This window comes from Pleurodeles waltl, chromosome 2_2 (assembly GCF_031143425.1).
Source record: "Pleurodeles waltl isolate 20211129_DDA chromosome 2_2, aPleWal1.hap1.20221129, whole genome shotgun sequence".
Classification (NCBI taxonomy): domain Eukaryota; kingdom Metazoa; phylum Chordata; class Amphibia; order Caudata; family Salamandridae; genus Pleurodeles; species Pleurodeles waltl.
Window position 1 is genome coordinate 1125024808 of NC_090439.1, and position 18380 is coordinate 1125043187.

At 44.7% G+C, this 18380-nt stretch overlaps 1 protein-coding gene across 3 annotated transcripts in view; it reads right to left on the bottom strand.

The window, feature by feature from the left end:
• LOC138282926 (microtubule-actin cross-linking factor 1, isoforms 6/7-like) overlaps window positions 1-18380 on the bottom strand; it is a 533430-nt gene that overhangs the window by 16752 nt on the left and 498298 nt on the right. For all 3 annotated transcript variants that reach the window (XM_069220983.1, XM_069220984.1, XM_069220985.1), the window contains exons 38-39: window positions 4683-4858; window positions 2265-2439 (exon numbers count right to left, since the gene is read on the bottom strand). In XM_069220983.1, coding sequence (XP_069077084.1) covers window positions 2265-2439; window positions 4683-4858 — 351 coding nt within the window. The remainder of the gene's footprint in view (window positions 1-2264; window positions 2440-4682; window positions 4859-18380) is intronic.

An 18380-nucleotide genomic window follows, 5' to 3' on the forward strand; every position in this document is an offset into this window, starting at 1 on the left:
TCTTCAGTTCCATGAAGGAGCAACTTCTCCCTGTCCCTCGGTGTATGCCTTGAAAAGGTCTTGCAGTGCTGACACCTGCCAGGAATGTGACTGTCAGGAAGGCAGATAATACACAGACCATGGCAACCTGATTTGGCCTTCTTTGCACAGGCAGGGCATTTGCCAAAAAAAGATGGCATTTGACTAGAAAAATAATTTTGGCAGAAAATGACAGACAAATGCTGTAAAAGAACAAAATCATTGAGTAATAGTGTTGTCAAAAGGTCTGAGTACGATTTTTGAAGTAAAAAAAACAAAAAAGGCAGAGTTCAGTACTACAAGATCCTGTCACCAGGAGCCGGAAATAAAAACTGGTGCAACTTCCACCTGCTAAGCATGATGGGATATTGCTGTGCTGTGAGCCCATAAAGGCACAGAGTACCTCTTTTCATATCTGCAGCCTATAATTCTGCATTGTCCTCTTCCTCCTCCATTTTCCTTTAAAAAGATTTGTGAATGAGATTTATAAGGACAAATTACTCGGCTCTTGGTAATTTTCCTGTTTTTAAAAAAAAAATTATATATTGAACCTTTTTTAAATGTAAATTAAAGATATTGAACCTTTTTTAAATGTAAATTAAAGTAACTGGCCAATAAAGCCTAATTTAGGCTGCAGAATGTTTTAATAAATTAAGTGCTAATCATCGCCTTCCTGAAGTCAGGTGAACATCTACACTTAAGAATATATATTATAAAGAAGTGTTCCAGGATCCTAGCATGTGAGTGGAACTATTCAGTGTTCATGATTATCAATGGAGATCCCCTGAGAGAGAACTGGGGTTCAGGGGACTAGTGGACACCTGGAACATCAAACTCTCTGGATGGAGGAGGTGAAAATCTGGATCTCCATGAATGGGTTGGTGCTGCCTAGTCACTTGAGGCAATATCCTGATTCACCCAGGTGCCCACTAGGACATCAATCAGGGCCTAATCAAATTGTACTTCTTGGTTGGTTTGTGCAGGGCTGAGTACCTCAATAAGCATGTTTGTTTTCACCTCAGTGGTAGGCAGAATAAGATCTAAAACGTCTGCTGCCCTTCTGATTACTGAGGCAAAAGAGAGTGATTCTTCTGTTGCCATGGCATGGCTCGGAGGAGAGAGGCCTGTATCCAGACCACTGGCATTGTGAAGATCATCGAATATACTACCTTTGTCATATTGGATTTGATCATCATTATTATCCCCATCATCATGGTCTGACTGGGCATATTGTCGTTGGGTCTCCGAGTTAGATAAGACAATCAAGTTCTGTTTCCGATGTCTTTGCCAGTGTCGATGCCCAAACCAGAGGCGTCAGGAGTTGGGGCCCGAAGGTGTGCCAGAGGGCTCTTGGAGCTGTTGTGACATCGCTGATGGACCAGAGAGTTCACGGTGCATCCGAACAAGCTCTAGAATCTGTTCCAATGTGGATGAATGACACCGCATCCTAGAGGTGCAGGGCTGTTGCGTGACTTCAAGTGGTGTGAGTGGTGGTACGAGTGAGACCCATGCCTGGACTTCTTATGTTTCTTAGACTTCGTAGGCTTACCGGCACTCCATGACCGCAGTGACAATCGGTGAAGGGATTGGCTTTAGGGGCAAGAGTGTGCCTGCGCCCTTGAATTCCAGAGATCATTTAGTTCAGCAACAGTGAGTTTCGCTTTACAGTCAAAGACAACCTTACAGTTCATTTTGGAGCAACTGCTGCATAAGGCTGAGGCGTATTTGGAGCCGAGGCACCAGAGAAACATGCTGTGTCTGTCACCAATATCTGACAATGACAGTCATGACATAGTTTAAACCTTGTTGTTTTAGGGGGATACACACTGCACACTGACAAGTTTTAGAGGTAAACAAGTCTGTCAGAATGACAGGACTCGAAAGATTGAGATCCACATCACAAGGCACGGAAAGAAAGGAACTGATGGTCAGAGGTGGTGCATATATGGGGGCCTCCAATAACATAAGCAGGGCGGAGGGATCAGACAGGGCGCTGCACGGTGCCACCTGTTGACATGCAAGGGAACTGCTAGCAAAGGTCTCCAGATCCAGTCTGACACCTGAGGAAATTTACAAGATGAACAACCTGCAGCTTGAAGTCTCTAGGTGAGTCCATTAAAGCAAATGACAAACCTGAGAAACGCAGAAGTAGCAGGTAGCCTCTTGAAACGGTTCGACAATACTGAAAATGATAAATTAGCAAATTATACATTTCAAAATGATTCAGGAGAAAGCAGAGTGCCCACCAATTTCCAGATCAGTCATGGTGCCCACTCTGGTCTCTGCCAAGGAGTTCTTCCTGGATACCGTCTTGGTTTTGCTGTCCTCGGCAGCTGTGAACTTCAGGTCGGCTCCATCTGTAACTAGGGAGTTTCTTGACCTGTGGCACCTATCTCCGGAGCGTGTCCTGCGCAACACAGACTGAAAGAGAAAGCCAGATAGACCTTGTTAAAATGTAGAGTGGGACCAAACATCTAGAGCCTGTGCTCAACAAATAAAATAGGATTAAAAGTTATCAGTGTAAGGGGGTCACAAGAATGAACCTACAGTGGAGAGTGCAAGTGGAATTCGGAGGACACTGCAAATTAGTGCCAACAATGTACAGATTATGGACAGAGTGAAGATGAAATGAAAGTGGAGGGAACATTTTAGGAAACTGTAGGCCACTGAGGATAGTTTTTGTATAATGGATAACACTACTGGGATTGCCTGAGCTCTGGCAAGGTGACCAAAAGCAGTAGAAGGCTGGCATTCCACTGCAAGTGGGGAGGTCCAAGGAGAATGTAAAGAAAGTGCATCATCTATATAAAGGTAAGCCAAAAATGGAGTATAAGCTGGGAGAGTAATTCAGGGACGGTCTGATGAGTAAATTAATATGTGGATGCTTCCCTTAAAAGTAGGGAAATATTTCAGATGTAAAACTTTTAAAAACACTTTGTTGGGAGCAGAAAGAAGGGGGCCTTAACATGGCAAGATTGCAGCCTTTCCTGTTCGAGCGACAGAAGTGCTAGTAGAGCTGCATTTCCTTTGGGCAGGCAGTGGGACAAAGAAAAGAAATGCTGGCCCTTGATCTAAATTACATAGTATTGCAAGAATCTGAAAGACAGTATGGGACTAATATCTGGATTATATTTTACCGACAACATCCATGCAGAAGTATAGTACACAACAATATTCAATCTATTAGTCTCTTCGACCAAAGAGCTGCATTTGCTACAAGTCTTCAGCTGCCAAACCCGGAGGATTCTATTTACCAGAACTCATTACCTGTATCAGAGGGGATAGAAGGTAGGTATTACATATTACAATGTTCCAAGGTAATCTTGGTTATGGAATAAATACTCAGCGATGCAAAATGAACCGTAAAAACTATTGGATATTAAAAGAACAGACTAACTAATTAATTTGCCATCCTAAAAAGGGTGATTTGCCATACTCTGCAATTCTGAGCGTACATGTGATTTGTTTTTTTAACATAACATGACAAACTGCTTGAAAAAGTTGACAAAGTAGTGTGCATGTTCAGAAAGCTGATATGATTTGAGGGAAGGTGATTTAAAAAAGGTACAAGGATGAAGGCAAGTGATAGTGAGTGAGCTAGACTTCAAGGTTGATGCAGATAATGGTCAGACCTTCCAACTCACACAGTGCCAACCTGTCACATGTTATCGGCTCCCATTAGAGTCAACCAGTGAGAAGCTGATATGAACACTGTGCGCACAATTAGATAGAAAAACGTGCATAGAGCAGGATAAAGACTGTTAGGAGTCGATGTCCATTAGGGGTGTGAAACGTCTCTGGGACCATGGTGACAGTCTCAGAAGCCTTGTTTTTGGTGCTGGAGTGGGGGGTGGTGGGGAGGCTTGCCACTCTGTTCAAGCTAGAAGGGCAAAAAGCTACAAATGGACTGGACTCTCCTTGTAGGCCTGTGCCTGCCACTCTCTGAGTCTCCAAAGGCGCTCGCCTGGGAACATGGGGGGGGAGGGGGCTATAGAGGTGTACTCCTGTGGTCAATTGCTTAAAGGACTAAACTCAGATGATTAAAAACTTTAACCATGACTAACCTGTTTAGTGTATATGACCCGTGCTCTGTTGCGGGCAGCATCAAATTGCACCTTGGTCCTGTTCTATGACCTGCGCCCTGGTCCTGTTCAACAACCATAGACTATCATTGGCACTTTGTGCTTCTTGGCGCTATTTCAATTTAAAACTTTAAAAATTCATGCCTCTGGTTCCCCTTAGTTTTTTTTCATTGTAGTGTAATTTTGATTATTCATTTTTTTATTGCTTTTAATTTCAAATGTATTATTTTTTTAGTACTTCATGAATACTTTACACATTGCTTCTAAGCTAAGCCTGTTGGGTCTATGGTATAGCTACCAGGGGGTTGAGCTCAGGTTAATGTAGTGACTTTAGTGATTCACCCTAACAAGAACTGTGATTCTTACTGAAGGTGGGTACTTACACCCCTCAATTAATAACCCGATTCCCTACAGCTAGGCACTGAGTATCCCCCGCACAGCTGCCCTTCACAGATCCAGTGCAACAGAGATGCACTGAAGGGGGGTGCGGTGGTGGCCGAGACACACAATAGCCCCTCTTCTCAGCCCAGTGCTCCAGCTGGGTCCCACCCCTCCTCTCGCGGCGGGGTCACCACGGATTACCTTCTTCGTCAGGGGGCTGCTGGGGGCGGACGCGCTGCTGTACAGACTCAGGCTGGAGTTGGATCTGCTGGGGGACGGCATCTTGGACCCGTTACCGCCGCACTTGAGGGGGGAGGAGCCAAAGCACTCGGGAGACAGGTACTTCTCATTAATTTTCAGGTTTGTTCTGCCTTTCACTGTTCAGAAGAAAACCAGAAGTGAGAACTCCGCATCTTAAAGCAACAGAGATTCAATATCCACACTCAACAGGCAAAGCGCTGTGAAGGTCAGCAGGTCGCATTACATGCCAAGTAGAGGCACATCCATTTACAAAAATGCACTTTATTGTAGTTAGAAAATGCTGACAATGTCGGTATCACGCTAAGGGATCTTTAGACCGGAAGTGACATAAAACAGAACTTCTTTGACAGTTTTAACTCTAAAAAATGAAAGACTTTTCAAAATATATTCAATCCCAGTTACTATTCGGTTACAATGCGTGACAAATCTCCACAATCTGTGCAAAATATTGCTGTTAATGAGTTTAAATGTTTTTGATAATTGACAGAAAAAACGCGCTTCATTTTTCAGTTCGAGAAGTGCTAACGAGCCCCAAGGGGCTGTCAATACTTGCAAAACACGAAGGGCGAGTTCAAAACACGTGCAAAGCACGTCCGACTGCACGCACACAGGGACGTGCCCAGGCGCCCTCACTGCCTTCACAGGTCTGACAGCGGATCACCAGTAAAGACGCAGTAGTGAGGTTACAGCAAGTAACACCTTCAGACACCTCTGGATTTCAAGGAATGCAATGATGCGAGTTTATGCTTATTGTTTTGTTCTCGGGTGCGGTTAGTGCCAAAGGATCGGGTTCACTCAATGATGATAAACATGTCGGTCAGTGCACACAGCAGCTCCTTCACATCTCCGGTCAGCATGTCTCCAGGATGCTCCCCCCAGCTCTCGCATGCACAAGTGTCAGACGTGCGGAGGTGTGCATGATCTTCACATCCTCGGACGCACAGACAGAAAGCACATCTGTGTAAATGGAACAAGCCAACCCAAGGCAAATGAGAGACCAGCAACATCCACTACGGTATCTGTGTGCGTGAAGCACTTAGCTATGGGGAATCCGTGCCAATGTTAGTACATTCTGACCCTTGACCCGTTGTAAAAGTTATGGAAGCAGAATGCTCTTCCGCTGAGCTGTGCTGAACCTACATGACATATCCATGGTGAATGCCTGATATGAATGGTAAATCATGCACATTCATACGCAATTTCATCCATCAGCCCCTGATGTGCGGAGTTCTGGGATGCAGAAGTGGTTCAACCAACCCCAGCTCAGTGTGAATCGTAGCCGGTCTACTTGTTGCAACAAGACCTTGACAACTGTAGTACCATGCCATGAACTTCCACAGGCCAGTAGGGAACAACCAATCCTGCAATGAACAACAAAGAGACTGTGCACATCATGTTGCGTGATCATCTCCATGCTGCAGGGAGATTATGAATCATGACAAACCTGGGCCAGGAAAAGACCTTGAACACACAACTGCAGCCAGTGGGTATAGATGGGAGATGTGAGAGGGGAGGTACAAGCCAGTCTCGCTGCTGCAGCGTTCCTCGGAGAGCAATGCTTTTAGTTTCTCCCTGAACTGTAGGAGGGTTGGTGATGTTCTGAGAAGGTCTGCATAGACCTCCAGAAAGTTTTACTTTGTTAGCTAGGCAAATATGAGTCTTTGTGCTGAAGGCCTTGTAGGTGATGTAGCAGATCATCACAATCTGGGCTTGCAGCGAAGCAAGCAATCTTTTAGAGTGAGGGTGATGGGTTGGATTTCATTAGCTCCTTGAGGAGCCAGATTGCTGCATAAAGGATGCTTTCAGGGGAGTGAGGGAGGCCTCGGGATTCCTGTTAAGCTGGGTGATGTCTCAATTGAGGTGGAAGAAGACTTGGGTTTGAACTGTCTTTCTTCAGTCTTCTCCCGAGAGAAAAGGTTGCACGTTTGAGGAAAAAGATTTGAGAATTGACTATTTTGGCATTCGTGGAAATATAGTCTTTGAGTGAGAAGTTGAGGTGAATCTGAGAGATTTTCCCTGTTCTGTCAGTTGGGGTGTGAAGCCAATAAGGCTTTAACCAGAGTGCATTGACTGAATCAGAGAGTGGTTGGCAAAAGGAGGAATCCAGTCTTAGTGGGATGTAGCATCAGGTAGTTTGTAAACATCCAGGTTTGAATACGTTCAAGGCAGGTTTTAGTCTCTTTACTTCACCAGTTGAAGACATGTTGAGATGGTGTTCGGCGTCAGCATATTGCTGGATTTGGATGCTGCTGTCTAGAAGGATGGCTCCCAAGAGGTACATATCAGGCTTGGCAATGATGGGTGACAGAAGGCCTCGCAGACCGCACAGGTGGTGGGGAGACTCCTAGATATGGTATTTCCTATTTGAATGTGTTGCTGCCCGTTGATTAGGTAGGATGTGAACCACTGCAGAATACTGCCAGTGAAACCAATGCAGGTTTTCAAGGTCTGGATCAATAATAGACTGTCAGTAGTGTTTCAAGATCCAGAGAGGTCAAGCAGGACCCAGGGTCATTTTTATTGTTGAGGAAGGTGGTGGTGTTGAGTACTTGCAAGTGTAGCTGTTTGGGTGCTGCAGTGTAATTTAACCCCCAATTTTCTTGAGATAGATCATTCTTGCTGATGTGCTCCAATAGTTGATTGGTGACTGACTTGTCAAGGAGTTTTCCAACAAATGGGGGATGGGTTATATTTCGAAATGGTCTGCCACTGCATAAGAACTGGGAGCTATGCAAAATGAACAAATTACTTACGTTAGGTAATGTTCTTTCTGGCAAATACTCTCTCTAACAACATATTCCCCACCTTTTTATTATACTTATGTATCAGAGAGGATATGTCAATTTTCAAGCAGTACCCCTCCTCTGCCGGTCGGTTCCAGGTTGACGTTGTGCAACACCAGAGTTGATGTACAGGGCAGCATATATGAACCACCCAGGCCCCCTGACGTCAGGTGCTTTTTAGGTTGTCCACACCCCTAGATGCAGAGCCCAATAGAAAATTGGCTTTGACTACAGTGCAGATCTCTAGGCCTGGGAAATTACTAGGTGGAAAAAGAGTCCGGTTCGCAGAACAGGGAGGATGGAAGGGTTGGTGAGGAATCGGCGGTGAGATACAGTATACACCAGAAAGAGCATTACTGAAAGCAAGTAACTTGTTCTTCTGGTGGACACTTCTAACCATTGATTCTTTACTTTCTGAATAGATACCAAAGCAGTATCTCCCAGATGGTGGGTCTGTGAAATGGCTCAGATTAAAAAGTTCTGCTAGACAGAGCTGGCAAAGTGCCGTTCCCTACTGGGCCGAGCAGACAAAGTGCCCCTCTCACCGGACTTGGTTGTACAGATACTAGTGTTTTGCAGCAGCCGGCAAATGTCCAGAACAGACACACCACGTGCCAGATCATATATTTTGATGCACAGAATAATCCACAAACACTGCGTGCCAGATCATATATTTTGATGCACAGAATGATCCAGAAACAAATGACCCTTTTCTGCATTGCTCTGCCCTTTTTCGCTCCAGTGAGACAACAAAGAGTTGATCATCCACGTAATGTTCCCTGGAGCGATCAATTTAGAAGCTGAAAGCTGTTTTGGGATCCAGCTGATGGAGTCTCTCCTCCTCCTTAGAGGGGTCAGGTGGAGCGAAGAATTCCAGCAGGGTAATGTTTTGCCTACCGTGAAATAAGTTACCACTTTTGGGGAAAGGGAGGCCTGGGTTCTCAGTAACAGCTCCTCTGTAAAGAACGTTGTGTACGGCAGGTGACTGAGAGGGCTTGTAGCTCACTCACCCACCGTGCCGATGTTACGGTGATAAGGAGAACTGTCGTAGGAGTGTGCAGAGCCACAAAAGACAGCTGTGCAGTGGTTCAAAGGGAGTACACATTAGGAATGTGAAGACTACGTTCATGTCCAACTGAGGCATGACGAAACGTGTAGGCAGAAACATATGCTGCAAATCCTTTAAAAAAACAAAAAGACATCACAACACATAAGTTAAATAAATTGGCTTGGGAGCTGCGAAAAGCAGAAAGAGGCAACAAATAACCTAGAACTGTACTCAAAGTACAGTTTAAATACTTTGGCTCGAAGTGGGTCAGTCTGCGGAGTACTGCACCAAACCACAAACTCGTCCCAGTGGCAGACGTATATTGATTTTGTGGAGGAAAGCCTGTCTGCTGTAATGACAACAAAGACTTTGGGATGGAGGTCAAATGGACTCAACTGCTGCCGCTCAATCTCCAAGCATGGAGATGAAGATCGCGCAGACATGGGTGAAAGACCCTGGCCTGCTGTTGAGACGGAAGATCCTTCCCTTGCAGCAGCCATATCGGAGGAGAGACACTCAAGCCTAGGAGTTCCACACTCTTCTTGCTCAATCCAGTGCTACTCAGATGACTTGGCCCGGTTGGTCCTGATCTTCCTAAGAAAATGGGACAGGAGAGATAGCAGTGGGAAGGCATACACAAATACTGAGCTCCTCTCTCGTGGAATGCATCTCTGAGAAAGAGCCATCTTTGGCACTCCAATGCACAAAAATGCTGATATTGCATGTTCTTGGCAGTGGTGAGCACATCGATCCAGGTTCTCCCCATTCACGGAAGACATTATGTGCAGAGTCTGGATATAGATGCCATTTGTGATCTGCTAGGGGACAGTGGCCAAGTTTGTCTGCCCTGGCATTTAGAGAATATGCCAGGCAGAGTGCCACCAGGAAAATCCCCTGGTAATCCAACCACATCCAGAGGTGTAGCCCCTCCTGAAACAGGGTCCACAATCCCACCCGGACTTGTTTGTTGTAGTACCACATGGTGGTGGTACTGTCTGTGAGCATCTGTATCAACCTCCCTTTGAAGGATGGCAGGCAGCCTTACAACACCAAATGGATAGCCAGCAGCTCCAACAAGATGATATGGAGCTTGGCCTCAGTCAGAGACCAGGTGCATATGATCTCCACCTCTCTAAGAAGGCCTTCCCAACCCAGAAGCAATGCATCCGTTACTACTGTTAACGTTGGGTGGGGTGAGAAGAGAGGTCTGCTATTTACCCAACTGCAGTCAAACAGCCACCATTGCAGGTCTTTTGCAGTCTCCTCTGAAATCTGGACATAGTCGGGCAGGTCCAACTGATGCTGTGGCCACTGAGACTTCAAATCCTGCTGCAGAGCGTGTGTGCGCTATCTGGCATGCTCAGCCTGTAGGATGTAGAAGGCCAATAACCGCAGTGCCGTCAGAGCTATCCTTACTGTGATTCAGGACTGATACTCAAACACTGGGATCATAGACCATAAGGCCTTGGACTCTTCGTTCCAGAGGGAAGGCAGGAAACTGCACCATGCCCAGAATATCCCCAATGAAAGGGACCATCTGCAAAGGATCCAGGTGTGACTTCGGCAAGTTGATAGTGAACCCCAACGATGCTAAGAGGTTCGTTGTAATCTGGAAGTAGTTGACAAATGCCTGGGAGAAGGCCATCTTTTACAGCCAAACTGCAAGGTAGGGGAAGTCTGGAAACTCCAGCCTTCAAAGGTGTGCTGCGTTCATCGCTATCACTTTCAAGAACACCAAGGGTCACCAGCGAGGCCAAAAGGGAGCACTGAAAACTGAAAGTGCTCTTGCCCCACTGTGAAGCACAGATCGTGCCTGTAGGCCTGGTGGCTGGGGATGTGGAAATAAGTGTCCTACAGCTCCATGGAGTCTCCAAGGTCGAGGCTGGAAAAGACCTGGGACAGCGTGAGCATGCTGAATTTGTCTTTCCACTGAAAGGCATTGAGGGCAAAGGTCTAAAACAGGACAAAGGCATCCATCCTTCTTCAGCAGGAGTAACAACCAGTTCCTACTTCTGATGCTGGGGCCATCTCTATGGCCCCCTTTGTCCAAAAGGGCCTGCATATCCTGCTGTAAAAGGGAGATAGGTGGTTCTCCATCAGCTCCTCTGAGGATGGTGCACTGTGGTGGAAAGAAATGGATATGAAGGGCATAGCACTACAGGACAATTTGCAGGACACACTTGCCTGAAGTGATTGCTTGCTGTAAAGGGAGAACATTCTGAATCCTGCCTTCATCAGGGTGGTGGTGTGTCTTGAAGGACACATTAAATGCCTTTTGCAGCTGCAGAAGCTGGAGGAACAGGAAGGAAATTAGTTACTTACCTGTAACTGTAGTTCTCCAGTATTGGTATCCTTCATAGATCCACATGCTTGAATATTCCTCGTCGTGGTGGTGGGAGCTGCACGGTACATTAATAAAGCAGTATATATATATATATACGTACCGTGCAACTCCCACCACGACGACAAGGAATATTCAAGCATGTGGATCTATGAAGGATACCAATACTGGAGAACTACAGTTACAGGTAAGTAACTCATTTCCTACTATATCCCTATATCTTAGTAGCATAGGCTACAATAGGATCAACATGTTATCTTAATAGCCTATCTACATCCTTTTCTTTAAAAAAGAAACAAAGTTCACTTTAACTAATGAGATGACAGCACCCTACAGAACGTTCCCAACAGAGGCTGAAGCCCTCAGATTTTTTTAAGCACTAGTGTAATTTAAATTAACTGTTTATGAGTAATGGGAGCCTCTGAGGGGAGGAGGGTGGGTCGCATGTGAATCTATGAAAGATGCCAATACTGGAGAACTACAGTTACAGGTAAGTAACTAATTTCCGTCTCCGGTATTGGATCTTTCATATATTCCCATGCTTAAATAAGATTATTAAGCAATATACTAAGTAACCATATATCCATTATAACAATGATAAATAGTGGATGGTGGGAAAACAAGAAAAAACATAGACTTACCTTGTCCAAAGAGATGGTGTAGCACTGCCTGTAAAACAGCTGCATTCGTTTTATGACTCTCGTCCAGGAAATAATGTTTTGTGATGGTATGCCTGTTTGCCCATGTTGCTGCTCTGCAGATATGGTGAATGGTACCCCAGCAAACAGAGCTGTCAATGTTGCTACAGCTCTAGTAGAGTGGGCTGTAACTCTGCCCTGAAGGGGTTGTCTAGCTTGCGTGTGGCAGAACTGTATAGTTGCAACAATCCATCTGGAAACGGTTTGTTTGTTTACTGCAAGTCCTTTTCTAATGCCTCCGTATGCTAAAAATAATTGGTCTAATTTCCTTATGTGATGCGTTCTTTGTAGGTCGAATTTTAGACATCGTTTAACATCTAAGGAGTGTAAAGATCTTTCAGCTGGCGTCTGGGGATTCGGTAAAAAAAGGTTTTTAAAACCACAGGTTCACTTAGGAGAAACTCCGATGGAACTTTTGGAATACATTTTGGGTTTGTCCTCAAAATAATGCTTTCTGCTGTGAATTGCAGGAATGGTAAACGTATGTTGCTTACTTTTTTCGCAGATGTGAGTGCTAGTAGTATAGCGGTTTTCCATGTGAGATACTTGATATCAGACTTTGTGAATTGGCTCAAATGGTGGTCACATAAGTTGAGCTAGGACTATGTTAAGATACCACGTGGAGGTTCTCTGACTGGTGCAAAAGTCCTAAGAGACCTTTGAGGAATTGTTTAATAATGCGAGCAGACTATAAGGACACCGCATTACTGGTTCGCCGAAATCTAGAAATTACCGCTAGGTGCACTTTAACTGAGGAATGAGATAAACCTGATTGTGCTAGATGTAGCAAATGTGGGAGAATTTGATGTGGTTGTGCTGGGAGTGGGTGGATGTTAGAGGATACACACCAAAGGCAGACCGTTTCCATTTGAACGTATAAGTTCTGTTTGTTGCGTCCGCTTTTGCCTTTGATAGAATGTCTCTGCATTCTGATGGGATGATTACCGAGGAGAACTCATTGTATTCAGGCTCTATGCTGACAAGTGCAGTGATGTTGGGTCTGGATGTTGTGTCTGGCCCTGGTTCATTGTCAACAATGACAGTGTTAGTTTGAGTTGGAGATGAGGTTGTTCTGTGAGGAGTAGACGTTTGGTGAACCAGAACTGTCTGGGCCAACTAGGAACTATGAGGAGTACTATGCAAGGTTCCCTCTTGCTGATTACTTTTGGGATCAATGGGATTGGTGGAAAAGCGTAGGCATATATCCATGACCAGAGTATCGAAAAGGCATTCCCCCACGATCCTTTCTGGGGATGCCAGCTTGTGAAGAACGAGCATTTCTTGTTCTCCTTCGTTGCAAACAGATCCAAATGTGGTTTGCCCCAGCGACAGAATAGAAAGTTCAGGATCTGTTGGTCTATCTCCCATTCGTGATAAGGAATGATGGTCCTGCTCAAGGAGTCTGACAGGAGATTGGACCTCCCTGGTATATATTCTGCCCTGATGGTTATGTGGTGGTGAAGTGCCTAGATCCATATCTATTGAGTTTGAGCGGAGAGTGCCTAGCAGCGGTTTCTTCCCTGCTTGTTCAAGTAGGACATACTGGTGGCGTTGTCCATTCTTATGAGAACTGTTGAGTGAGTTATTTTGGGAAGGAAAGCCTTTAACGCTAAGTCAACTGCTCTGACTTCCAGTTGATTGATGTGCAGATTTTTCTCCACTGTTGACCTTCTCCCGCTGATTTGTAAGCCCTGGAGATGCGCTCCCCAGCCATATGATGATGCGTCCATTGTTATTATGAAACTGGGTATCATCTGTAGATATCCCAATGCTTTGGACACATTTTGGGCTGAGTCCACCAGATTATCGCTGTTCTCATAACTGGTGTTATTTGAATGAGATCTTCGAATGAGCCTTGTGTCTGACACCATTGAATATCTATTTGCTCTTGCAGTGGCCGTAGATGTAGCCAACAGTTTGGGACTAGAAGGATGCACGAGGAGATCATGGCCATGAAAGATTTGTAGATCCGAACTGAAACCAACTGTTTTCTGGACAGTTTGTTTGCCATCCGCTGTTTTTTTTCTTGTCTGTCTTTGGAAGGATAGGCTTTGTTCTCTAGTGTGTCTAGGATGGCTCCCAAGAACTTCATCCTTGTGGTTGGTGTTAATTGGGATTTGTGGTAATTTGTTGTAAGCCCCCATTTTTTTAATAGTGATAGGCAGGTGGTTGTGGTCACTGCCGTTTGCTGTAATGTAGGAACTTTCATGAGCCAATTGTCTAAATATGGGAATACTTGGAATCCCTGCTGTCTGAGATGTGCTGCTACCGGAGCCAACATCTTTGTAAAGATTCTGGGAGCAGATATGAGGCCAAACAGTAGCAGCAAGTATCAGACGCCAATCTCCTGAGAGTTTTTTATGAGAAAAAAAGAGAGAGTAGAATCCCATTTTCTTTTGAGTTTTTGGAATGATCTCTATCGCTCGCTTTCTTAACATTTAGGAAATTTCTCTCATTAGTTGCTTTAGGCGAGGTGGAGGTGGGCCTGATGGTGGAGTGTATGGAGGTTTTTGGAGAAATTCTAAGGAATGTCCTTTTGAAATGATACCTAGGACCCACTTGTCCGAGGTTATTATGGACCATTGTTGGAAATGATGTGATATTCTCCCTCCGACTCAAGATGTTGGTGAGGCAGATGGTGTTGTTATCTTGTCATTGTTTCCTAGAATCTCTGCCTCTTGCTGGCAAATTGCCTCTGGATCCGTGTCTATATGCTCCTGCTGGAGGCTGTCTGTATTGTTGTTGCTGTGAATACTGAGGCCGGTACTGCGGTTGTCCAGGCTGATAGCGCCTATGAGGCTGGTAGCCTGCTCAAAAGGAATAATTTCCTCTTCCCCTGGATCTCAGTCTTTATAGATTGCAATACATCTTCTACATGCTTGCCAAACAAAGATTCACGGTCAAACGGCATGTCTAGGATTTTTGTCTGTATTTCTAGGATTTTTGTCTGTATTTCTGGGTGGAAGGAAGTGGATTTCAGCCATCCCTGTTTGTGAAGCACTGCTGGCCCTGCTAGCTGTTTGAATCCGGTGGCAGCTACATCAAGTGCACAGTCAATCATTTCTGCCGAGACGCGCTCCCCTTCCTGTAGGAGCTTGCATGCTTCTAATTTCTCGTTCTCTGGCAACAGGTCTATGTATGGGGTCATGTCCGACCACACTTGGCGATCATAACGAGCTAAAATAGCCAGCAAGTTTGCTGCCTGTACAGTAGTGGCTGCCATTGTTGAGAATCTCTTTCCAATGCTGTCTAACTTCCGGCCTTCTTTATAAGGGGGCAATGAGATTGGTGCTGAGAGGTTCTTTGAGCGCCGTTGTGCTGTCTGCAATACCACGAATCTGGTTTTGTTTGTCTGATAAGGCAAGCTGGGGGATTTTCAGGAGCTTTATATTTTTTATCAGGACGTGGGATTACTGGAGATACAGTAGCTGGATTTTTCATGGCTTTGAGCCCTTCTTGCCATATAAAGTCTAATATCGGAATCGTTCTTACTGACTTCTTCACGGGTTCTTTGAAGTCATACAGGAAACAGTCTGCCTTCCTTGTTAATAGTGGCAGCTCAAACCTTTTCCCTGCTCTATCCATAGGGTTATGGAATCCCTCAATGTCTTCTGCAGGGGAGTCCACCGGTGTCGCCATAGGTGGAGATGGGGTGGGAATAAGGTAGCCGTCCCACTCATCTTGCTCAGTTACAGTGTCTTTTATTTCTCCTTTCTCTGCATATTCGCCAGATGATATTATGTCTGCTTCCATTGGTTGTACTTCTCCCTGTGTAGGGATAAGTGGTGTTGGAAGTGCTGGAACATGATCTGGTACCGGCACTGGGGTTTGAAATAGGCGTTCCGATTGTGCCATCTGACTTATAGGTGTGGCAGGTGTTGACGGTGGGAATCTACGATAATAGTCCTGTAACATATACTGTAAATTTTTTTACTAGGGAAGCAGGCATTGGAATAAGCTGTTCTTGATGTTCTTCAAGGAATGGTTCAGCTTGTTCATCTGCAGTACAGTACTGATATTCTTCGTAGTCGTCATCTCCATAATCCTGACATTTTACCTGTAATTGGGACAGGCTGCTAGCTACACCAAAGGGGCCTTCATCGTCTGACTCCTCATCTTCATCCAAGAGGTGTAAGGGTGGGAAAGGCAGTATTTTATTTGGGGAAGTATGCTCAGGTAAATTTTTTGATTTTATGGCTATTAATGATATCGGAGGAAATGTTTTTTCAGCCTGACTGGATCTTTCCATATCATGTGTTTTAATTTCTTGTTCCGTGGAATGTGTTTGCTTTAGATGTTTTTCGGTCGAAAGAGGTGTTTTTCTTCTTAGTCGGCGGCGTCTTCTCCGACAGTTGCTCTGCAGACGGTGCCTTTGTCGACAGTGCCGTCATCGACGGTGCTTTCGTCTACAGAGTCTTTTCCGGTGATGGTGTCTTCGTCAGCGGCGTTGTCGATGATGATGACCTTGTTTTTTCCAACGAGGGGAAATTCAAGAAAGCTGTAGTCGATGGAAACTCCGTCGATTGCCGCTTGAAAATGTTTGTGGTGACTATCAACGCTGTAGAAAATAGTGACAATGTTATAATTAACGGAGACCTGGCTGTTGTGAATGTCGATGGCATCGTCGTCGATGTAGTCGTCGACAGTTTCGTCGTCGACAGTATTTTTTGTGTGCTTGTTTTTAATTCTCTCTGTGAAGGAGTAGTAGGCTCCGACCTAATTTTAGAGATAGTTCCTTCATGTTTAGAGGTCGAAGGATGAGCCTTATGCACACTTTCATAGTCAGTGTCAGTATTTTTTAATTTTTTACTGACCTTTGATGGTGGCTCTGAGGAACGCTTTGTTTCCTTTCTTTTTCTTTTGCTTGAAGTAGTGGTATAAGAGGAAACTTCAATGTTGTCGTCTGACAATGGATGCTCTCTTGTTTTCAACTTCTGGAGCCACAATAGGAGTCTACCTTCCTGTACTTCAATGTCTCTGTGAAAATGTGCGGGACATCTTTGCCAGTCTGGAGTAAGTAGAAAAAATGAAATAATACCTCCTCAGAAGAAATTATTTCTGGATTAACTCTGTGAGGAAAAGTGGTTTGAGCAGAGCTCAAGGAGACTCCTTTGCAGTAAAAAATCTGAGGGCTTCAGCCTCTGTTGGGAAGGTTCTGGAGGGTGCTCTCATCTGATTGGTTAAAGTGAACTTTGGTTCTTTTTTAAAGAAAAGGCTGTAGATAGGCTATTAATTAAGATAACATGTTATTCCTATTGTAGCCCATGCTACTAAGATATAGGTATATATATATATATATATATATATACACACACTGCTTTATTAATGTACTGTGGGACTCCCACCTCGAGGAATATTCAAGCATGTGAATCTATGAAAGATCCAATACTGGAGAAGGACAGCACGCTGTCCCTGGAGACCACGCTGTCTTTGGGATACACAGCTTCAGCCTTGAAATGGCTATGGGGTTTGATGGAGTGGCTGCAGAGGGTGGGGCTGGCGGAATTGATAGCCCCCATTGCAGCCCCAAGGTGGATGAAACTGATGTTAATACTGTCGTACTGGGGCAGACAGGCCCTAAGAGTGAGCTGCAGTCATGCTCTCTTTAAACCACTTGAAGATCAAGTCTGCTTTTTTCAAAGAATAAGTGAGAGTTGTCAAAGGACATTTCCATCAGTGAAGATCGTATGTCAACAGAGAAGCCCTAGGACCTCAGCCAAGCATGATACCTGAGCACCTTGTTCCAAACGCCTGGCCTATGCAGTCTGTAGCATCCAGTCCGTCTAGTGGTGAATTTTGCCTAATCATGGCCTTCCTGAATGGACTGTGTGAGGACAGGAGATTACTCCTTGGGTACAGCAGTTACAAACTGGCTAATGGAATCCCACAGTGCATGGGAGTATTGGCCATGCAAACAACTGACACTGACCGAGCGCATGCGAAGGCTGGTGGATGAAAACACTTGCTTGATGAACATTTTAATGATATTAGATTCACGGTCCAGTGAAGTAAAAGAAAAGCATTAGGGTTGACTTTGCTGGTGGAAGCCTGAACCGCCAATTTTTCTGTGTTGGGTCAGGAAGACTGGGTCACACGTCAAGGCTGCATTGAAAGGCAAAAGAGGCTCTGTATTTGTCTGCCCAGATCGAAGCACCTCTGTGAGGACACTGGTTTTTACCTCTATGGTGGGGTTTCAGGGGGTGGCATTTCCCTTGCATATTGGTATTTCTACTGATAATTTTGAAGAGAACTGTCTCATAAGGAGAAAAGAGGAAGTTCTGAATCTATGTCTGGTGGCATGGAAAGAATGGAACTGACGTCAGCGTACACATAAGGTGCTTATAGGTGGCTTATGTCACTTACAGACCGACACAACATTGATGCCGAACCACTCGACGCCACCTACTGGCATGAGGGAGTTCTGCTTGAACATTTCCAGATCTAGTCTGACACCTGGGGAACATTCAAAAGGTGAGGAATCTGCAGTTGGAGTATACATCACAAATCAAATTTCACACACAGAGTATTGCATCATTTACATAATAGGGAAAAATAAATATTTTAGAAAAATGTTATGAGAGAAAAAACTGCCTACCACAATTCTCCCTCTGGAAGTAGTTTTTGCTACATTTGTGTCCCAATAAACTCACTATTCATTATTTTTTAAATCAAAATGTAAAGACTAAAACCTTTGTAATATTTGTGAAGCTTTGAAGTGCAACTAAGTTTGTGGAGGGAAAACGCTGCATCTTGACACACCCATATGAT